This window comes from Saccopteryx bilineata, chromosome 1 (genome assembly GCF_036850765.1).
Source record: "Saccopteryx bilineata isolate mSacBil1 chromosome 1, mSacBil1_pri_phased_curated, whole genome shotgun sequence".
In the NCBI taxonomy this organism is placed as follows: Eukaryota; Metazoa; Chordata; class Mammalia; order Chiroptera; family Emballonuridae; genus Saccopteryx; species Saccopteryx bilineata.
Window position 1 is genome coordinate 98,376,197 of NC_089490.1, and position 23,550 is coordinate 98,399,746.

Below are 23,550 nucleotides of genomic sequence, written 5' to 3' on the forward strand. Positions count from 1 at the left end.
TCTTTCTCTCTCTCTCAAAATCAGTAAATTAAAAAATACATATAGATATATAGATATATAAATATAAAGAAAGTAAAAAGCATTGTCAGCAGGGCCTGTGTGTCTGCGTGAGACTCTGGGGGGACCTAGGGGCTGACTCAGGTTGTAGGAACCTCTGATTTTTACAGCCCTACTCATCTTTCAAGACAGGGTCTGCTTTTTAATACAGTTGGTTACCTGGAAAGATTTTTCCCTGCAGTGCCCAGGACTTCTAAATCTGTTTCCTGGGCATGTTGATATACGAGGGAGGTGGATGTGGTTAACTGACTGGCTATAATGAACTACAGCCTCCCTTTGGGAAGGCTGGGTGACCAGTTGGCTGCTTTGATCTACCAGGCTTGTGTTTCTTTAACTGCCCAATAAAATTGTGTCTGATGCTTTCAGAAAAGGCATTAAATGGAGATGTGTATGTTGAAGACTGTAGATTGCGCACACTGTGTTTTTGCATGGCTCCCCGATGTGGAGAGATGCAGGGCTCAGGCGGGCAGAAGGCACTGGAGAAGTGGACAAGTCCATTGTTTTTTGGGGGAGGGGGATAATTATTTTGTGTCTGGGCTCTTTGACACATTATAGAAGAGTCTCTGAGTCAGACATTACAACCCCCACTCCAGTGCTAAAGAAATTAAGGTCCAAGGCAACTGAGATTCAAAGCACACCTCCTTGAACACCTCCTGTTGTTTGCCAGGTGCTGTGTTGGAATTGCTGGTTGACGCTAATGAAATGGTGGCCAGCAGTAAATAGCTCTATTTGTAGATGCTGTGTGGAGGGCTTCCTGGAAGGCATAAGCGAAGGCAATGCGTAAGCCTTGTCAGAGACTTATGATGGACAGGGCACTGTGCTAAGCTTTCCCCACACACCGTCCGTTTCTCGGATGGGCTTGCTTCTCAAGGTACAGAGAAATAGGTGTATGCTTCTGGGACCACCCATTATTGGTTTACCCTGTGGATTGATCCCCTCTTCAATTTCAAGCCCAGGAAGAACAAACTTTGTATCAAGAAGGTTAGGGAGCTTTGGGACATTGACAAACTAGGGATCAAAGGTGCCGTTTCATCTCCATGTGGAGTAAGATATGGCTGGGTTGTGCGCTAGTGAGGCGGGGTGGGTGGGAAGTGGCATGAATATACGGATGTGGGAGGAAGTGGAATGGTTCTAACACACTTTGCCAGCCTGAGTTAGTGTAGCCATCCATTTACTTTTCCAAAGGAAATCCCCCTAGAAAAGGCACTGACAAACCAGTAGCGTTGTTTCTAACTTGCCCAGAGATAACTCAGAGTTTCAGAAGGAAAAAGAGGTGGATCATCTGCACAGTAAATGGCTGTGTTGTTATTACAGGGGCTCTCGGTGATTTCCCCTGAAAAATCTCTTTATTCAGGTGGAAGAGTTATTTGAAAACCTGTATTTGCAAAACATTGTAAACTGTGAAGGGTAAATAAGTAGGCTGAGCAATGGCTTCATTCCCTCTCTTTTTCTGTTCATTTTAGTCTTTTAAAACATTGGGATATGTTAATGAGAAGCTTTGAGGGACATGGACTTGACCTGACAGATTAGTATTTTTTTTTTTACACACAGTCATTAACAGTAATTGAAATGTCTTTTGAAAATACATTGAATAATTTTAGTTCCATCTACAAAAATAATAAAGATTTCAAGTATGGACTGCATAGTTACCAAATGTTACTTAATGCCTTAAAATTAATCTTTGCTAAATTACTGCAGACCTCAGGTAATACAAATCATTGTTTTTCAGTTCCTTGACTTAGGTACAGGGTTTGTTTTATGTAATGAAATGGTTTCTGCCTTTTCTCTTGGACATTGATAATAAAAAGGCACAGAAACACTTAGATGCTGTTCTGGACAGAGGAGCGGACTGAGGAGTTGAATCTAAGTATTTTCGATATGAAGTGTCCAGGTTCACCCTCATTTCTCTAACCATGCAAGTTTAACAAGCAACAAATTAGGTACTTCCTGAGCATTGCTTGATTTATTTCTTACACAGGAGTTTTTCTTCTTTTTTTTTTTTTTTTCATTTTTTCTGAAGCTGGAAACGGGGAGAGACAGTCAGACAGACTCCCGCATGCGCCCGACCGGGATCCACCCGGCACGCCCACCAGGGGCGACGCTCTGCCCACCAGGGGGCGATAATCTGCCCATCCTGGGCGTCGCCATGTTGCGACCAGAGCCACTCTAGCACCTGGGGCAGAGGCCACAGAGCCATCCCCAGCGCCCAGGCCATCTTTGCTCCAATGGAGCCTTGGCTGCGGGAGGGGAAGAGAGAGACAGAGAGGAAAGCGCGGCGGAGGGGTGGAGAAGCAAATGGGCGCTTCTCCTGTGTGCCCTGGCCGGGAATCGAACCCGGGTCCTCCGCACGCTAGGCCGACGCTCTACCGCTGAGCCAACCGGCCAGGGCTTTCTTCTTTATTTGGCCTCATTTCTGACTCACTTTTAAAAAAATCTGCTAAGTTCTTGAGTTCCTACACTATATAAGCTTTAGAAAATTAAAGGTAGTAATGCTACCCCCTCAACTCCCACCTCAGTGTAGCTTTAAAAACGAAATCATGAACACGCAAAGTAAAGTGTTAGGTTGCCATCAGTAGAAGAACATAATAGTTGGGTATTTTGATTTCTAAGAATGGAAGCAAAAAAACCTCACACTTTGCCTGAAGATTCTGGTGCAGCCCGTCTCACATTAAGACGTTTGCGCCACCTTGTGGCAGATCGAAAGAACGCCCGTCTCCAGGAAGAGAGCAGGTTCTGGGACCGAGGAGGATGCGTGAGAAGGGGCCCGCCACAGGGGTAGGTCCAGGTTTTCTGGGGCTTGAAGGTTAAACAATTGGAGGGACCTTTTTTGTACAGAAAACTCCCAAAATTAGAAGTGAAAGATCACTAGGGCTCTTAGACTTGTGCAAAGTGATGGTCCCTGAGGTGTTAGCGTCACTGTGCATCAGCCTCAGCGTGTAGGTTCCAGGTGACAAGGTGATGCTGGTGGTCCTGGGGTAGAACTAAGCCTCCTGTCATCCCGGCAGCTGCTGGAGGCTTGGTGGAGTTTGAAGGAACACAGTCACCGTGCTACTGTGTGACTTGTGTTCTTCAGGCTCGAGTAGGAGGCTGTCTCTATAAATTACAGGTTCACTGCACTCTGGGCCCTCATGCTGGTTCTTTATTGACACATGTCATTGCTGTCCCCACCCCTGCCTGCTATGGGGAAGGAACGCCTGACTCTCCTCATACTCTGCAAATTTCACCCACCCTTTAGATTAAGGCTGTACTCAAGCTCACACCTCTAAAAGCCTTCTCCAACTAGGCTAATCCTAATCTTAATCCAAATGCAGGTTCCTAGTGCACTTGGTGGGAGGCAGTGTTGCAGAGTGGTGAAGGACACAGGCTGTGGCGTGTTCTAACCTCAGTTTTATTCATTCATTCAACACATGTTTATTGAGTGCCTTTTGCGACCTGGTACTGATCTAAAAGCTGGGGATACGTCAGCAAGCCAAACAGGTCAGTACTCACGGAGTCAACATTGAAGAGCAGTGCTTCTCAAATCATCCATAGAAGAGGACCAGTTTTTTAAATTTCCAACATATCGTGGACTGACAATTTTGTGAAATAAAAATAAATTTCTATGAAAATAAAAAGTGCTAAAATACAAGCCCCAATTTTTATTATAGTTTTAACAAGCATAATACCACACTTCAATAAATATGAGAATAAACATAGTGGTGAAAATAATTACAAAAACTACATACTTACTGAAAATGCTTATAAAGACAATTAATGTAGGTGGTCACTGAGGACTGGTAATGTTTGTCATTCCTTAATTGTGACCAAACAAAATAGTTGTAAATTAAATAGAGGCATCCCATATAAAATGCCCATAAGCACCCTGAAATACAGTATTTATCAATTTTCACTTTTAATGTGGCAAATGAGCTTCTTGTTGACTAGCAAATTTAATCTAGGTTGGGCACAAAAATGGTACCTGTAGGGTGGTGGTTCTCAAACTTTTTGAAGTCGGGGTACATTTAAAATCTTACAAATAATTGTAGGTGCACTATATACCAATTTCTTAGAAATATGTTATAATAATTAAGTCAAATATTAAAGAAAAAATGAAGTCCAAGCATGCTTTTATGGTAATTAAATGAAATATATGACAAAATTAAATTTATTCTGACATTAAAAAACATTTTTATGTTACACTTTTTGAGCTGTGCGTTTTAGAATTAGTAAAAAGGGGTTAAAAAGTAAAAAAGCGACAAGATATCTTTTTGTATATACATACATTCTTAGTAAGATTTAGTAAAATCGGCAGGTCCCAGCACGAATGTGTTAAGTTTTTCATTCTTGTGTTTATGAGAAACATGAGCCTGATGTGTCCTAGCGATTTCTTCAATGTTTGGGCATATATTTGAAAAGCAAACTCTCATTTCCTTGTCAATACATTGAAGAATTCCTCTCTTTTTACTCTTAATTGTGTTGAGTGCAGAAAACCCCCACCCTACATATCATTTTAACTTGACACCAAACAAAGGATAGAAGAAACTTGCCTCCAGTCTTTCTGAGGAACATGGGGGGTAGTGTAAACAATCCAGCACCACAGCTTAACAGCCTTTTGCAACCTAGTTGGGCAGACTGTCAGCTTCCAGCCAATTCCCCACACTTCTGGCCCCCAAAAATCTAAACTCCAAAAACCCTGTAGGTTTTTTGGTCCCCAACAGGCACATATTTCTCTGGGATAACATAGGGCGCACCTGGAAATCTTCTCCAGGGTGCACCAGTGCGCCCTGTCGCACACTTTGAGAACCATTGTTGTAGGGGGTAGTGTATAGAAACTGTTTCTATGTTTTGTTTTAATTATGCTCAGAGAGAAGCCAGTCTCACTGAGATATGCTGCCAGGTACTGAAGAAGAGATTTTTAAACACATTTCAGCAAACTCAGGCTATTAATTTTTTAACTTTTGTCCAAAATCAAGCAAGTATTACAGTAAAAAATTCACCTGCAATCCTTCATTAGTTGCCCCATTCAAGAATTTATCCTATAAAGTTATAGTTACATTAAATCATCTTTTAATGAAATCAGTGACTTCCAGATTTTTATATGCATTTGGGGTACAGTTAAAAAGCTAACCTTGACTGTCACGTGTTTAACATGGTCCTACTGCACGCGACTGACTAGTCCAGTGGTTGACAAACCGCAGCTTGCGAGCCACATGTGGCTCTTTGGCCCCATGAGTGTGGCTCTTCCACAAAATACCACGTGCAGGTACTACCTCAATAAAGAATGTACCTACCTATATAGTTTAAGTTTAAAAAATTTGGCTCTCAAAAGAAATTTGTATCGTTGTACTGTTGATATTTGGCTCTGTTGACTAATGAGTTTGCTGACCACTGGACTAGTCCATAGCTTGTGTCAACAAGATGAGCCTACTGATCACATACTTGGATGCGGTGATAATGACAAATTGCAGTAAAAGTCTATATACTTCCTCTCAATTTCTGTGCTACCGTGGACTGGTGACCAGTGGTGCAGTGGTATACTGGCCACACATTGAGTAGACTGTTCTAGAGGGCCCTGTCCTCCCACTATTGGGCCTCAATTTCCTCACGTACAGAATGGAAACAGTAACTGTATTCAATTCATAGGGCTGTTGTGGAAATTAAATGAAATAATTCAGGAAAGTGCTTGGTATATGGTAAAGCCTTCATAAGTAACACCCACTGTGTACAGAGAAGACAAAGGTAAGGCTCTTATGATTGGAAAAGACTCACTGAGGCAGATTATGGACAGGAGCCCTAGGATGAGCGTGTTCACGTGTGTGCATGTAAATTACTTCCCTTTGGGAGGATCTGGGGCGGCCTTTTGGTCTTCTCTGTCCTGCCCTTTGTGCTTGTGACAGGAGCTCCCTGATTTCATTGTAGGATGCTGACTGCATGTTGCTGTATGTGGGCTGCTTCAGGAATGTTAGTCCTGTGTCCCACCGCTGGGGAGGGAGCGGCTTTCACTGCTGAGCAGGTTGTTAAACCCCCGGAGGTCAGAGGAGTTGGGCCTGGTACCCTTGACCAACAGTGGAGAGTGCACCGTCACCTGCTAACTCGCAAGCCGCAGAGGAGGGCGCCGGGGATTAGGGGGTGACCAGTGGAGTCAGTGTGGCAATGTTCTCTTTGCAGCTCCATCCAGATTGAAGAATGAATCAAGGGTGTGGTTTTTGCGTTCTTTAAAAACTGAAAGAGCTGAATGCACAGAACGAGGGTGGGAAGGGACCACTCAGATTCCGTCAAAGTGTCTCTCCCTCCATGCCAAGCGACAAACTCTTCACTCGTGGGCTACCTCCACCCGGGTCACCCCTGCATCTGTGGCCCTGGCTGGCCGGGTGAATGGACCCACGCGGGCTCCATCTTCAGGAGTCATCAGCACTGCTGTCCTGGTCATCCCTTGGATTGGTCTTCTAGAACATTTCTCACTCTGTGGCCCAACGGCTCTCATCTGCTTGAGTCCCCTCCCCAGTCCAGGGGCGGAAAAGAGCTGGCAGCAGGACTAACCCCAAGGGAAGTGTGGGCACCCAAAAGCCAGCTTAGCTGGAGGCACAGCGGTGCGGTGGCCTCAGGGTGAGCATTTAAGGAACCGGGGTTTCTTAAGTAGGAGCAAATATGCGCTCAGGGATCTGAGTTGTCTGCAAGGATTCGGAAAAAAACAATATCTGTTCTTTCAGTTTTGATGATGGCCTAAAACAATAAACATAAGCAGGATCCAATCACCTCTCAAATAGCATTCACTGAATTTCACAGCCCGTAGTGGGGTCAGTGCCTAAGGAACGCAGAACCAAGGTGATATAATTCTAAAGGAGGATTCACGCCAGGTTAAGATCAACTGGCCTCAACAGTCTCTATGAAGAGATTTCCCTGTTGTTTAAAAAGGAATAGTAAACATTTCTTTCCTCTTTTCTTTTTTTGGTAAACATTTCAATAGCACTTACTATGAATGAGGTAGAGCTCAAGTGCATTATTAGTAACTCATGTAATTCTTACAACAGCCCCTGTATGGGAGATACTTTTTTTGTATTTTTCTGAAGCTGGAAACGGGGAGAGACAGTCAGACAGACTTCTGCATGTGCCCCACCGGGATCCACCCGGCACGCCCACCAGGGGACGATGCTCTACCCACCAAGGGGCGATGCTCTGCCCCTCCGGGGCGTTGCTCTATCGCGACCAGAGCCACTCTAGCGCCTGGGGCAGAGGCCAAGGAGCCATCCCCAGCGCCCAGGCCATCTTTGCTCCAATGGAGCCTAGGCTGCGTGGCTGCAGGAGGGGAAGAGAGAGACAGAGAGGAAGGAGAGGGGGAGGGGTGGAGAAGCAGATGGGCGCTTCTCCTGTGTGCCCTGGCTGGGAATCGAACCCGGGACTTCTGCACACCAGGCCGACGCTCTACCACTGAGCCAACTGGCCAGGGCTGATACTTTTTATTTTATTATCATCAGCTCCATTTTACTAATGGAGATATTTACCTGAGGCCCACTGCCAAACAGGCCTACCACTTGCATATGAACACAGAGAGTCTGGCTCTGGAATTGGCTCTTCCCCACTGCCTTGCCTTCCAAATAGACAAAAACGGTTCACTCTTCACCAGCTGTGAATTGTGGAAAAATAACTTCAGCGAGAAAGGTGAGCATTTGCATAGACTAGAAAGGACTCCTGGATGGCGTGACTCTGGTTTTTTTTTTCTTTGTATTTTTCTGAAGCTGGAAACGGGGAGAGACAGTCAGACAGACTCCCGCATGCGCCCGACCGGGATCCACCTGGCACGCCCACCAGGGGCGATGCTCTGCCCACCAGGGGGCGATGCTCTGCCCACCAGGGGGCGATGCTCTGCCCCTCCGGGGCGTCGCTCTGCCGCTACCAGAGTTACTCTAGCGCCTGGGGCAGAGGCCAAGGAGCCATCCCCAGCGCCCGGGCCATCTTTGCTCCAATGGAGCCTTGGCTGCGGGAGGGGAAGAGAGAGACAGAGAGGAAGGAGGGGGGTGGGTGGAGAAGCAAATGGGCGCTTCTCCTATGTGCCCTGGCCGGGAATCGAACCCGGGTCCCCCGCACGCCAGGCTGACACTCTACCGCTGAGCCAACCGGCCAGGGCCGTGACTCTGGTTTTATGGAAACTATTTTATAACCCCATTAATTATAGATAACAGATAGTAAAGTAATTCTTGTCGATAGATATGCAAATTATTCTTAGAACAGTCAGCTGACTCCTCTCTGCCCTGGTTTTGTCTGATTTGTGCATTCATTTCAGTGTTCCTGATCTATATGTGCCTCTTGTTACTTGGATTCTCTCTCTCTTTCTCTCTCTCTCTCTCTTGTATTTTTCTGAAGTGAGAAACTGGGAGGCAGAGAGACAGACTCCCGCATGCACCCGACTGGAATCCACCCGGCGTGCCCACTAGGGGGCGATGCTCTGCCTGTCTGGGACGGTGCTCCCATATAATCCAAGCCATTTTGTTAGCGCCTGAGGCGGAGGCCATGGAGCCGTCCTCAGCACCCGGGCCAACTTTGCTCCAGTAGAGCCTTGGCTGCAGGAGGGGAAGAGAGAGACAGAGAGAGGGGAGAGGGAAGGGTGGAGAAGCAGATGAGTGCTTCTCCTGTGGACCTTGACCAGGAATCAAACCCGGGACTTCCACTGGGCCAGTGTTCTACCACTGAGCCAAACAGCCAGGACCTATGATTCTTTTTTTGACTTATTATGTCTGCCTGGTTGCCTCCTTGATTAATGGGTAAAATTAAATCTTTTACCTCTTTTTATATTATATTTATGTCTGTCGGAGAGCCAGGAATTTAACCAGTTTGAGAGTTATTTTTTTAACAAAGGAGTGTCTCAGCTCTCAGTTTCCCATGGAGGCTCTCCGTGACGTCGTGCTCGGGCACTGCCGCTGCCTCCCCCGCCACCTGCTCTGGCTGCATTTCTCCCTGGAGCTGTTTTTCCACCACACTGTGTTGTTCAGTGGTCATGTTTGTTGTATATGGCCTGTCTTCTCCCCCTGGAAGCTCAGCTCCATGAGGATAGTGGTCTTCGTCTCTTTTGTTCACTGATGTGTCCCAAACACCCAGTGTCTTGACATAAAATGGACGCTAAAAAAAAAAAAATTAAAATAAGTAATAACAGAATTGAGTCTTCAGAGTATATAGTAGTGTAAACACATTTTACTAAAAAGAACCTACTTTGGCCCTGGCCAGGTGGCTCGGTTGGAGTGTCACCCTGATGTGCCAGGGTTGCAGGTGTAATCCCCAGTCCGGGCACATATTAGAATCTCTCTCCCTTCTTCTCTCTCTGAATCAACCAATCAGTTAAAAAAAAAGAAAAATGAGAGAGAGCCTACTTTGGTTCAGTCATTGCCATAACCTATTGGTGAATGTTGGGTGTGTTCCAACAAGACATCCATCACCTATCAGATGTAAAATTAATCGTTAATTTGATTCGGGGGTGGGGGAAACGTGTGTTTTTCTATAAAATTTTATTTTACCGTTCTATGAAATTTATAAACCATGAGGAGCTTATGTCCAGTTTTGTTGTTTATATCAAAGGAAGAACGTAATAAAAAGTGCTAATGAAAACAGTTTGTTAGCACTGCACCTTGAAAAGGAGGCATGCATATTACTCACATTGGACACCTGGTTTAGATGATCTAGCTGCTCCACTGTGGCAAGGTGTAGGGTATAAAGTACAAAGGGAATGAAGCAGTGGGGGCAAATAGCAGGTAGCCTTGTCCTTGTCCTCTGGAGAGGCCTGCAGGTGGGTCTGCTGGCTGCTGGGACTGTCATATTTGGGAGCTCTGGGGGTAACGGTCACCATCCATTGCAGGCAACATGACAGGTGAAGTCAGAGGAGTAGACACAGTATCAGGAGCTCCTCTTCCTATAAGAGCAGTGATCCCTTCAAGTGGATTGATCCTCTTAGATATACAAGTGCAGAATTTGGTTTGCATAAAGAATGGCATTACAATACCTGATAGGATTTCATACTTTGGAAACAAAGTCTAGACAGGGGTGGGGAAAGAGAAGCAGTTTTTTTTTGGTTTTTTTTTTTTTTTTTTCATTTTTCTGAAGCTGGAAACAGGGAGAGACAGTCAGACAGACTCCCGCATGCGCCCGACCAGGATCCACCTGGCACGCCCACCAGGGGCGACGCTCTGCCCACCAGGGGGCGATGCTCTGCCCATCCTGGGAGTCGCCATGTTGCGACCAGAGCCACTCTAGCGCCTGAGGCAGAGGCCACAGAGCCATCCCCAGCACCCGGGCCATCTTTGCTCCAATGGAGCCTTGGCTGCGGGAGGGGAAGAGAGAGACAGAGAGGAAAGCGCGGCGGAGGGGTGGAGAAGCAAATGGGCGCTTCTCCTGTGTGCCCTGGCTGGGAATCGAACCCGGGTCCTCCGCACGCTAGGCCGACGCTCTACCGCTGAGCCAACCGGCCAGGGCCGAGAAGCAGTTTTTAATTAGCAGAAATTTGATTTGGGGGAGTTTTTTTTAAGTGAGAGGAGGGGAGATAGATTCTTGCAAGTGCCCAGACCGAGATCTACCTGACAACGCTCGTCTGGGGCCAATGCTCCAATCAACAGAGCTATCCTCAGCGCCTTAGGACAAAGCTTGTACTAACCAAGCTATCCTCAGTGTCTGGGGCTGACACACGAATCAGTCAAGCCACTGGCTGTGGGAGGGGAAGAGAGAAGGGGGAGAGGAAAGGGGAGAGAAGCGGATGGTTGCTTCTCCTACATGCCCTGACCAGGGATTGAACCTGAGACATCTACATGCTGGGCTGACACTCTGTCCACTGCACCAACCGGCCAGGGCTGGAGGAGTATTTTTTAAATGTAGCATTTCTTTTATGTGTTCTATGTATTTTAAGGGGAGAGTTTTAAAAATCAGCTAAAAGAGGTTAGACAAATGAGAGACATTTTAACTTAAAGCAGGCCTCTGTTTGCACAATAAAGTGTCAATCATAAATCTCAAGTATCAATACATTCTTTAATTTTTTGTTTAATAGCCACAGTATACTGTCTGAATTACTCATAGTCCTTATAATGGCAGCCAGATACATTGGATTTTATTATACTTGCATGTTAAGATGTAGGGTTTCATTGAGGAATTAATTTAGGGAAAAAACATTTAGATTTTTTTTTCTTGGTAAGAGAAAATTTGCTAATACGTTCAACAGTGTTGGTGGTTGTTGGAAGAGCGTGCCCCCCATTGTGGTGTTAGATCCTTTCTTTTCCCAGCGGGAACAAAATTTGTAGCTGGCAGAGGTGATAGAATGTGAAGGATGATTGTATGTAAAAACAACAGCGTAAAATGATGAAACTTAATTCAATCACAATTAAAATAAATTAAGATTGGAACTAAATATCAGAGAAATACAGTGAGCGCCCCCTGAATGCGAAGAGAACCACAGCAGCGATGTCAGCTGGTGGCCCCTGCCCCCCCCTCTCCTGTGCGCCCCCCCCCCCCACGCTGCTCACGTATTTTAATCCCACCGAGGGCTCTGGCCCGAGGGTTTGGGAGGGCCCACAGCTGTCTTTGGCGCCTACTATATTCCAGAATCACTTCTGCCAAGTGCAGAAGGGGTGACAGATGTTTGTAGATGTGATTATTAGCTCACAGGGAAACACTTCTGAGACTCATCTCTGAGTAATGTGCGGCTGGGATTTGCAATGGTGAGGCTGTGTGTGCCGTACAGTCATTGAAACTGGTGGGCCAGCGGGTGGAGGAGCGGCTGACAGCACGGGGCAGCGGAGGGTGAAGCCACAGCTTCAGGCGTATGGCTTGGGGCCTTAGTCACCTCCAGTGGAGCGGTGTTGCTCCCACTTAACCCTCTGAGTAACCGGGCAGTCCTCCGATTTAGCTAGGCTTTGTCACGTCGGTATGGGAGAGTTGAGGGGCAAGGAAGGGAACAGGCACAGCCTGCCCGGCCACCAGCCAAGCACTCCTGGACCTGAGCCTGCAGGCAGCTCTGGACCTTGCCTTGGCCCAGTCTCTCCAGTCCAGAAGTCTGGGAGCCCCTCATCTGGACATCCCTATTGCCACCTTTTGCTCCTCTGCCTTTCTGTTTCTGTTACCTCCCATTTTATGTCCCCTTTCCTCTGCCTCTGTCTCAGGCCGTGGCCATTGCCCCCATGGGCATCACGCAGCCCACTGCAGCCCTCCTGAGTAAAGGCATGACCAGCCAGCCCCTCTGCATATAGAGACTTTTTGCAAAGTGCTAATGATTGTAAATCTAAGTTCTCTAGTATAGAGACATTGCAGCCCAGAGAAGAGAGAATTTTTTTTAAGCAAAGACTGTTATATCGGGCATTATAACAGTCAACTGTCACTGCAGTGGTGCTGTGTAACAAACTGCCCCTAGGCTTGCTGGCGCACAACGGAATTTATTTTTCTCATGGGTTGGCTTCAGGGATGCTGCTTCAGACTTGGATTCTGGCTTTGGGTTGAGTTCAGGCTGGGTCCATGTTTTGCATTCTGGGGCAGCGGCTTTTCTGTCATAAAAGGAACACAGGAGGAAAAATCTGAACATCGAGGCCTCTGAGACCTTGGCTCAGAGTTGGCACGTTGTAATGTGGATCAGCATTCCATTGGCCAAATCAAAGCATATGACCAAGCCCATGCATCAGTGGGGTGGGGAACAAGCCCCCCATCCATTCTAGCACACTGTTGCATGGATATGTGAACGGGGGAAGGAGGGAAGGAGGGAAGGCTTGGGAACAGTTACCCGGCCTGCTACATGGGTCCTCACAAGCAGGGTTGGAGTGCGCGGCTCCTGTTCACAGGGTGGCAACACCGTGAGAAGGGGTTCCAGGGAGCACACGGAGCTCTTGAGGAATCCTGGTTGGAAGAAGCACTAAATGTAAAACTCATAGAGATGTTTCCATTGTCCTCCAGTCCCATCTGGAACACGGTGGTTCGTGTCCATTCCAGATGGGGGAGGGGCGTGTAGCTGGCCACCTCCCGCGAGTCCCGTGCACCCAGACCTGCAAACGCCCTGGCAGCCCTCTGCCCTCTGCAGCAGGTTCCACTGAGCGTCCCCTTCAAGTTTCAAAGCTGTCACAGAGGTTACTCTCTGAAGTGCCTGGCCAAGAAAACGCCAAAGAGTTTGAGAGAACTGTTAGCAATTCTTAGTGCCAGTGATGGGAAGCAGGTTTGTGGCTCATCCTCCAACAGTTGGGAGAGGGGCTCGTGTGAGGAGCTGGAGCCCGCCGGCCCCTGCCTATCCCAGCAGTGGCGCTCACCAGACTCGTGAGAGGCAACGGCGGGTTTGAGCCAACAACGAAATGATTTACGGTCTCACGGACTGAGTGGCCGTTGTGGAGAAGGTTGATTTCTCTTGGAAAGAGCCGTAAATAAAATGCTGAATGGGTATTTGGAGGACATTTCTAATCTGCTTTCCTTTAACTGAGAAACCCATGTTGCTTAGAGAAACAATTAAATATGTTCCTTTGGCTAAACACGGGAAAGGAAATGAGATGAATACATATTGGATGGCAAGGTGTTCTCACATCCGTTCCCGTGTGGAAAGGGAGAAAAATAATGTCAGCCTGAACGCTGCTCCTTTAAGAGGAACGCAGGAGAGGAGGTGTGATGACAGGAACATTGGTACCGATCACTTCTCTGCACCCCCCCAGGACTCCCCTGAAGCAGTTATTCTGACTTCCAGGTCTCCCAGGGGCATGAACCTCAGTCACTGTTCCCTTGTTGCATTCTCCCCTGGCTGCCACCTAGGACTTCATTGTTCCCTCATGGCTACCCTAGTTCTTTCTGCCTTTCCCCCCCAGTTCACAGCTTGCCTTAGGGCTTCTCTTCTTCGTATTAGACACCAACTTCCCACCCTCTGTTAGTCCCTGGCTTCCTCTGCCCGGTGCTGGGATGTCACCCCATCTGGCACACATCATGTGTCCAGTTACCACGGTCGATCTGAGGTGAAGCTTTTGAGTCCAGCCCAACCACCTCTTCTTCCCTAATTTAACAAATGTTAATAAGAGAAATGGATTATTATTGTGATTATTATTGCTGTCGATACTGTTTTTAGGATCAGCATCCATTGCCATGAAAGCCCTCAAATGTCTGAAGTGGGGAAACACCCTGTCACCCGCAGGGATGTGTGTAGTGAATACCAGGATCACAGGGCTTCCCTGAATTGCTGAATCATGGCTGTTTCCAAAATGCAGCCAAGAGGGCACACCATTCAGAGTGGCCTGTTGGGATGGGCATGAAAGTGCCTTTAGTAGGTTCACGAGGGTGGGGGAGGGTGGGGGGGGGGCTGAGGATCTCATCCGCAGCCCCCTGCCCCCCAGACCTGCCTGTGCACTGCTGCTCTGACCCGCCCCTTCCTCCCCAGGTATGGAGAGTGCAATCACGCTGTGGCAGTTCCTCTTGCAGTTGCTGCTGGACCAAAAACATGAACATCTGATCTGCTGGACCTCCAACGATGGTGAATTCAAGCTGCTCAAAGCAGAAGAAGTGGCCAAACTGTGGGGGCTTCGAAAAAACAAAACAAACATGAACTACGATAAGCTGAGCAGAGCCCTGCGATACTATTATGACAAGGTAAACCCTTGCCTGCGTTAAGGCTGTCTTGGGGGGGGGGTGTCTCCCTGTTTCACTGAGGAAGGCAAGTAACTGTGTACTCGGAAGCAAGTTGGAAAATCAGATAGAGGCAATTTATGCCGTTTTGGTTGTATTTTTTGTTTAATTTTTTTAGAAAAACTGTGCTATAGAGACTTTTTTTCCTGGAAGGCCTTGGGTGTTACAGTGGGTCAAATTTTATTCCCTCTGTATTTTCCTCTGTAGTAGCAGCAAAACTTTGCTAATACAGAAATTAGATATAGGAAGGTCCTGGGGCTGGCTTCGTGGTTAGTTGCTTGGCATGACAGAACAAATGTTAAAATCTCGGAAGTGTTTATCTCATTGGGTTTTTAGTTGACACAAATGGGCCTTTCCTGGGGGAATGGCTCTTGGGCAAGTTATGTAACAATTCAGCGCCCTGCTGTCCTCACTTATAAAATGGGATCCCAGTGAGGTTGTTGTGAAGACTCAGCAAGTGCTACATGGTTGCTACTTAAAGCAATGGTTGGTGCGTGTGGTTCGCAACCTGGGGGAGGGGGGACCTTCACAAGGAAAACTGTTTTCCTTTGAGTCACAGAGCTAAGTCAGAGCACTTTGTTGAGTGATAACACTGCATCGCTACCAAGGCCAGGCCAGGCCAGGTAGGGTGAGTTCTAATACATTTCTGTGAAAGCAGTGAACGGGCCGGCTGGGGCAGAATGATTGCTATTTCGGTGGCAGTCACTTTGGGCCTGTTATTGTTGGCTATTTCTGGGCGGCTCCGCTGTTGCTGAATATTCAGTGTCCTGGTGAGGGTAACCTTTTGTTCTGGTTTTGCTGTTCCTATTGACAGGTGAGTGAAACACTGATTTAAATATTGGTTCCTGATCTACATTTAGCGCCTTCTTCCTGCCAACCTCTTTGGAATTCAAGACAGAAGGATTAGGAATTTCAGGAAGTGGAGGCATCATTAATTATAAAGAGTTCCTTCATATGATTATATCATTGAAATGTTAAAGGTGCTTTCCTTTAATGTGGCAATTAATTAGTCCTGGCTCAGTGCAGAGTCCTACTAAGATGTTAAAAGCACCTCTTGCAAATTGCACCGTCTGCAAGCCTGGCCGGTGGTTTATTGTCTTGCGTTTTTACCCAGGTTCTAAGGTGCACAATGAGATTGGGACTCTCTGAAGGGAAACCATCCTCTTGCCTGCTGGCAAGGTGCCTAAAAGCCTGGCTTTGAGACTAAGAAAAAAAGAAAAAAATTGTTTTAAGTTAAGGTGTCAGAGAAAAAGAGTTCTGCCTCAGTGTCTGTGACTGGGTTTCACCTCTGCAAGTCACCTGGGCAGTGGGGTTCAAGATCAGATGTCACCAGCAGGGAGGGACATCATGGGCTGGAAATGACATGAAAAGCCTGGCAAAGCCATTGCGGCTGAGGCTACCCCTGACCTCCCTTGAGCAGGTTTGTTTTTTTACTCTCTAGGGAAAACAATTTCAGAGGCTTCGGTCACCCAGCACGCTTTGGTACTTTGTGTCTAAGGCACCGTGCCCAGGGCGTCGACCTTCGTCTGCGGTCAGTGTCAGCAGCCGCTGACGCCCGCGGGCCCCGCCTCCTTGCACAGGTGCGGGTGCAGGGCTCTGATGAGGAACCTGCCCCAGTTCTCGCCGCAGTCAGGCAGCCAGGAATTGGAGCCTGGATGCCCAGGCTCCCAGCCAAAAGGCACACACCCTGCCTGCTGGGCCTTTCATTTCTTTTGCTCTGAACACCTGAGTGTCCAGAAAGGCAGGCAGGCAGCACAAAGTGTTTTGCAACCTTAGAAAATTTTTATTATTATTATTTTTAGTTAAGCACTTCACTAAAAAATTCATTGTATGCTGGGTGTCAGGTTGAACCAGGACCCCAAGGCTCGGAGTCCCGGCGGCCAGTGTGTCCTGCTCCCTGAAATTGTCCCTTTCCTCTCCTGCTGGGGCTGAGCTTGAGGTCTGGCTACATGACCTTTGAGCAGCCGCTGGCACTGACAGTGAGGGCAGGAGCAGCTCTGTCCTGTGTGTGGCACAGGCGTGGCCACCAAGAGGAGGTGCCCTGCGTCCCTCCTTGGACATGTGCACACTATACATGTATGTGGGTATACAGTATGCAAGCACATACACAATATATGTGTATGTACACGTGGCTGTTTTAATCAGTCTTCCTTGTGAAATGTTCTCCAGTGTTCGTTAGACTCCAGACATAGTTTAAAGTGAGCAGAAGAGGCAGGAGGGGAGGCGGATGAAGAAGAGAGGAGAGGGGGAGGGGGAGGCGAGGGAGAAGAGGAGGAGGAGAAACAGCAAAAGAAGGTTACAAAAAGTATGCTACATTTTACATGTGAGATGAACACTTTTTTCAGTTTTGCTAATGTTATTCTATGTGTAAATGGCACTGTATGAAGTTGCTAATATCTGACCACTTTTGACCCACAAAGATGGCAATCTTCAGTGGCTCCGGCTCTCACCTAAGAGACAGATTGCAGGTGGGTCTTTGTGAATATGAAGCCCCTGGCCACATGGTGTGCCCCATGCTGCACCACATGTATTTTGTGTTTTTACCCAGCACTTGGTGTGACCTTGTCTCCCATTTACTGTCTTCCTCCCCCTCCCCCTCCCCCTCCCCTCCTCTTCTGTTCCCCCTCCTCCTGCCTCTCCTCTCCTCTCCTCTCTCCCCTCCCCCTCCCTTCCCCTCCCCCTCCTCCCTCCCTCTCCTCCTCCCCCTCCCCTCCCCTCCCCCTCCCTCTCCCTTTCTCTCGCCTCTCCCCTCCCTTCTTCTCTTCCCTCTCCCCTCTTCTCTCCCCTCCCTCTCCCCCTCCCCTCCCCCTTCCCTTCCCCTCCCCTCTCCCCTTCCCCTCCCCTCCTCTCTCCCCTCCCCTCTCCCCTTCCCCTTCCCTCCTCTCTCCCCTTCCCCCTGCTCCCACTGACACTTCCCCAGAACCTGCTCTGCATGTGGTGTGAGTTAGGTGACTCCTTACCTTGACAGCTGCATTCTTTGTTTCTGTTGTATTTTTTTCCCTGTCATTTGCTAGCTTTCACCTCTTCACTCCCCACTCTAATTGCACATCCCTTGGTCTTTGTAATAGGGAAGTTTTCCTGCCACAGTAGACAAGCACTAGCATATCATTATTTTTATAAGGTATATGTTATATTTTTAGCTCCTTCCACAGTACTAGACATGGGCAGGAGGAGGAGTGGGAAATGTGTGCATAACTTTGCAGAAGGAATCAGAGGAGAAGGACAGATGGGCTCGTGGTGTCAGGTTGGGGCTGAGGCGCTTGAATTGTCGTGCCTCAGTAGTTGCCACCACCTTCGTTGCAGCGAGGTGGGTTAATAGCATGAACTCTGGACTAGAGTGTTTGGTTTGATCTAACTCCTACTGTTGGTGCTTTGCCTAATCTCTCTGGGCTTCAGCTTCCTTTTTGGTGAAATGGGTATAAGAGAGTCAACACCATGGGGTCGTGCTGGGGATTAGCTAAATTAATGCATTAGCTGAGAACAGGGCCATAAACACAGTATTTTCCCCTTTGCTAATATGAAGAATTCAAGCAGGTGTAGAGGAGAAAACGAGGCCCTTTGTCATACCTTTCTGCATGAGCACACGCAGAGATGAATGCCCTTTGCACCTGTGAGCCACTGGAGCACTTGAAGAAGGACAGCTACAAGTTCTTCCCCGGTTGTCTGTTCTGGTATACAGAGGCTCTTCTGAAAGTTCAGCTACTAAGATGTTTCAGTGTCTAAGGGACTCTTCCTCACCCCTCTGAACAGCATGTGCTGAGGAGTGAGGCTTTGACTTGTCACCCACGGAGGGTTTATTTAGGGATTGAGGGAGACGTGAGTTTGGAAGAGTGAGTGGGCAACGGAGCATGGGGTGTATCGTGCCAGCCAAAGAGTTGGAATCTCATGGTGAGGGCAGTGGAGAGCGAATAAAGGGCTGGAAGCAAGGGAGTACCACAGTCAGACCTGCATTTTAGAATGAAAATCTTTGTCCCCTCTTACCCTTCTTGGCCTTGATCTTGTCATACTCCAGCCCCACGGCCCTCGTCATTGTGGCCAGTTTCCACGGATCGATTTCCTTCTGCTGGCTGAGCGTCACTCACACCCCCAGCATCGGGGCCTGCATGCCCCTCTTTACAGCTGCGCGGGGTGGAGAAGGAAGGGGGGAGTCAGCCATCCGCATGCACCCAGCAGCTATCTTCTGCTCACAGAAGCCGAAGCCGTGCACTCTCAGGGCTGCTGCAGGAGGGGACCTGCAAGCCTGCCCCATCCCTCCTCCTCTCCCACCCAGCAGGGCCTTTGTCCTTGTTGTTGGCGGTGAATTGTCATCCCAGGGGGAAGCGGGAAGTGTTGCCAGCTCCCCTCTCATCAGGAGATTGAAATGTTGATATGATGAAAAAAATAATTCTCCTGTCTCCACGGCAACATCCAGTTCTCACCATGTACCGAACAGTCTTGATTTAATTGGAAGGGGTTTAGGGGAGAGGAGTCAAGACACAGAGTCGCTGGCGACATAACTCATGGAAGTGGGATGCGTCCCCTTCTTAACTGATGTGGATAATTCATTTTAAATTGGGTGTGCAGTCACGTCAGGGAAATATTCCTGTTAATGGTACACACCTGATACCGACTGCCTGTGCCAAGCAGCCTGGCCCTGGCAGGGTTTTTTTAATTCCCCAAAATACATTTTGTGAAGACAAATATGATGTTCATTGTCAGTCAAAGTGGAGAGACTACCAGAATCCAGCAAGCATTTGTCCTGGAACTTTCTAGAGCACTTGTGTTGTTTGCAAAGAAGACACATCTGTTCTGGACTCCATTCAGGGGAGCTTCGTGCCTCGAGGGCGCCCTCTGTGCACAGCCCTGGGTCTGGGCATCGAGGGCCTGGGGGGTTGCGTTGCTTGTCCTTTTACCCCTTCGTGTCATGTCCGCAGCTCAGGTGGTTCGAAGTACAACAGATGGCAGCCGGGCTCTGCCTGGGGCCCAGAAGACAGCCAGGGCCTCTCTGCAGGCCCGTTGAGTAGCTGATGGCCTCGTGGAGGTGTTCCAGGCTGGTCATGTGGCCCAGGGAGATAGCAGCTGGCGCGAGGGGGCCAGGCTGCAGGGGGGATGCTGCATGTTGAGTGAGGATGCTGCCTGTCTTGCACAGGCTCCCAAGCCAGCTTCCCTGTGGCACTCAGTGTTCCCCCCAAATAGGCAGTTGCTAAGAAACAACCAGAGTCTTGGGAGTACCTTCAACACTGTTGATGAAGCTGCTGTGCTCAGCACGCAGCTGCCAACACCCCAGCAGCCGGGCCAACACCACTTACGTCAGGCTGTGGCCCGAGCCCACACTGGTCTGCCTGCGGGAGTGTTCCTGCTTCGGGGCTTCTGGCTGTAGGACAAGTTAGTGGTTGTGCAGACACACTGACAAAAGCCCTGGCGTTGGCATCATACCACCACCACCCACCACCCACCCTCTGGCCCAGCTGCTCCTCTGTGCGGCCTCCTCCCCGCCTCCTGCCTGGGCTCCAACAACAGTTTTATCTCAGTTCCTGTCCCAGGTTTGCGGTGTGAAGAGGGGAAGCTCACAAGTATGGAGCATTTTGTCTTAAGCCAGGCACTGTGCTCAATACATTTATTGTCCTGTTTTCTAACACATGAAATGCCCATTGTCACGGTCGGTAATGGGCCCGGTTTAGAGGTGGGAATACTGAGTCTCAGAGAAATTAAGTAACAGACCCAAGGCGAAGTAGCTGGTAAGCGGCAGAGCCCTCTGCCTCGGAGTCTTCACCCCAGAGTCTGTGCTGAGGATTATGGAGCTGGAGGATCACACAGTTACACAGCCATGGGCCTGCACTCAAATCCTGTATCCCCCATAGTGCTGATTACTAATTACTTCAGGGCAGGCAGAGCAAGACCAGCCCCCCTGTGTCTGTTGTTCACAATGATGATGGACAGCCTCTTGGCAGCGTTCTCAGAGCCGGCTGAAAACACGAGGTGATGGTTCTGGAGGCCCCAGAACGCCCCGGACTTCCTGTGTCTGGATGACGCTTCCTAAAGAAAACCAGATTGGAGCGCAGCGCCCTCTGCTTTTGTGCTCCCTAGCTCCCTGCGGCCTCCAGGAAAGACTCCAGTCTCCCTTCCTGGTCTGGGTCCCACCCCACTGCCTCCCCCGCACCACCCGGGCTGCTCCGCCCTCACGCGCAGCTGCTCGGACCTCATCGTTGCCGGGCGCTCCTTTTCCCTCTCCTGCCTGGCCACCTAGCCCACCCTCAGACTCCTCTCCACTGCCCCTCCTCTGCCCTCTTCTCCGTTGTCATTGTGCGCTGGTCTTTCTCACCTTCTCCTGCATCTCTGCAGCGCCAGGGCCCAAGGTGCCCAGGGAAGATAGGAGGGGTGGAGGTGAACGACCATGCAGTCGAGCTAACGTGCTGCTCCATAGCACAGAAAGAAGTCCGTCATCTTAGAGTCAATGCTGGAGATTGCCTAACAAGCCGTCCTGCCCTGCCTGCCTGCCTGCCTGCCTGCCTGCCTCTGAGCTAGTGAGGACCCAAGAGGGAAGGTGGTATTTTTCAAGAAAATTGGCAACAGAGCCAAAGCCAGGATGAGAACGCACTCCCAGATCACCTGTGGCTCTGCCTCCTCCCCGGCCATCTGCCGGGTTGGCAGGTGGCTGCTCAAAGCCGGAGGGTCACTGTTGTCAATTCCCCTGCCTGGCAGGGGGAGTGGAGGAAGACATGTATGGAGGGAGCAGTTTTCCATTTTATTTTATTAACACTCCAGAGGCCTTTAGTAAAAATAAAAATGCCCCTTGGATGTTGAAAGAGAGTCAGGAGGGTCCAGCAAGGGTAGAAAAGAATGCTGCTCACGTCCAGCCTGAGCCCCCTGGGCCAGGAGTCCCGCCAGGTTCCTGTCATCGTCAGCAGTTTGAAGCCATTGGATGTGGAGAGCCGGTTCCCACTGCTGCTGAGCAGTGCCAGAGAAGAAAGAAATCCCAACCCAAACCACAAGGAGCCTCCTCCCCCGGGAGCTGGCCAGTTCCGAGACAGAGTTGGAGCCCTTTATTGGCAGCACGCTATTCTTAGAAGTTGGTAGTGCGGTGAGAGTGGGTGTATGTGCGTGTCCGTGTGCGCCTGTTCCAAAATTAAACCGAGCTCAGGCTGTGGCGATCCCGGTGCCACAGCAACGTGACAGCCGGCTGAACGCTCCGGGAAGTCCGTGCCTCCCTGCTGGTCAACAGAGACTGTGACACGGAGGTTTAAGGGTGTAGTTGTCCTGGGGCTGCGGTCACAAAGTGCCACACATTGCTTGTCTCAGAGGGCTGGAGGCCGGAAGTCTGAAATCAAGGTGTTGGCGGGGTCGTGCTCCCTCCAAAGGCTCTAGGGGAGGACCCTTTCTTGTCTTCTGTCTGCTGGCGGGTGCGGGAAACCGTGGGCTTCCCTGGGCTTGCAGCTGCCTCACTCCAACCTCTGCCCCTGTCTTCACATGACCTCCTCAGTGCCTCTGCCTGTGCCCTTTCTTCTTGCAGGAGGCAGGGGCTGCCATGGCCCATGCCAGCCCCAGTCAGAGCTCCGAGTCATGGGATTTAGCACCTGCCCTAACCCCGGTGTGATTCCACCCTGAAATTCTTAACTGATTACATGTGCAAAGACCCTATTTCCAAATAAGGTCACACTGTGAGGCTCTGGGTGGATGTAGATTTTGGGAGGGCACCGTATACCTCACTCCCAAGGAGAGAGGCTGCCCCGGGGAGAGGCAGATCCAGCTAATGGGTCCAGGGAGCCCTTTCAGAGCTGCTCTGTAGGGCAGCAGGTGTGAGGTGAGCCTGCCCACAGCAAGTTCCGAGCAGAAACCCCTACTGCCAGCCAGCCGCTCCGTGTCCCCTCCGGAATGACGGGAGGCAGGGACTGCTACTGCCCGCGCCAGCACCAGCCAGCCGCTCTGAGGACAGAGGCCGGATTCACTTCCTTTTCTGTTCCTCAGAGCCTAGCAAGGAGCCTTCCATATGAAAAAGCGTCTTAAATGTTTGTTGAAAGAATGTTTGCTTGTTGAAAGAGGAGGAACTCTGAGCATGCTCCTACAGTGAGTACTTGTTCTAACTTTGGAGAGAGGACAGTCGGGTTTTGTGTCAGGAAAGGGTGAGTCAGACTGCGGTCTGGAAAGGGACCCAAATGAGGAGCTGAAGAAAGGGTGTTGGCTGGGAAGCTGGCGGCCTGGAGGCTGGCCTCCGCTGCTCACTAGTCTGTGAACTCAGCTTGGAGCCTGGGGTCCCTCCCTCATCAGAGAAGTGGGTACCAAAGTTGTGAGGCTTACAGGAGATAATGTGTAAACCTTCTATAAACTGTAAAGCCAGGGACCCACGTAAGGAATTTAGATTACTTGGTGGCAAAATAAAATGCAAAGAGACAGTGTGACATAATGAGGATGCTATACAATTACATCATTGCTTGCTAAGCGGAATTCCACGGGATCATGTTTTTGAGGGCCTCTATAAGTTCGGCACTGACATATGTTGTTCTTTTAGAAAAAAAACTACCCTGTGAGGTATTTTTATTTCCCTTAAAGAAGTGAGCAAACTGAGGCCTGCAGAAGTTGAATGTCTTTCCCCAGGCTGTACATAGCAAGTAGAGAAGCTGGGATTTGAACCTAGGTGAGTCCCCCTCCACCCCCCTGCCCTGGTTCTACCTGACATCTGGCCCATCAAGGCTCCACGCCTGTGCCCTTGTGTGAGCAGCTCTGCTCAGGCCCGTGGAGGTCAGAGGGGCTGGTCAGCACTCCCTGTGCTCCCCACGAGTACATCTGCGGCTCTGTGGGGGACTGTGAGCAGCCGGATACCTTGTGCAAGGTACCCCACCAGAGCAGGCACCTCCTCTACCTGTATGTGGGCAGAGGCAGCTCTGTTTCTGTTTAAAGAACAGGCCTTGCCTGACCTGTGGTGGCGCA

The 23,550-nt window shown here is 49.3% G+C and overlaps 1 protein-coding gene across 2 annotated transcripts in view; it reads left to right on the top strand.

Annotated features, from left to right (window-relative positions):
* The window catches only part of ELK3 (ETS transcription factor ELK3), a 71,657-nt gene that overhangs the window by 18,479 nt on the left and 29,628 nt on the right, over positions 1–23,550 (top strand). For both annotated transcript variants that reach the window (XM_066262050.1, XM_066262059.1), the window contains exon 2: positions 14,402–14,610. In XM_066262050.1, coding sequence (XP_066118147.1) covers positions 14,404–14,610 — 207 coding nt within the window. In that variant the 5' untranslated portion in view covers positions 14,402–14,403. The remainder of the gene's footprint in view (positions 1–14,401; positions 14,611–23,550) is intronic.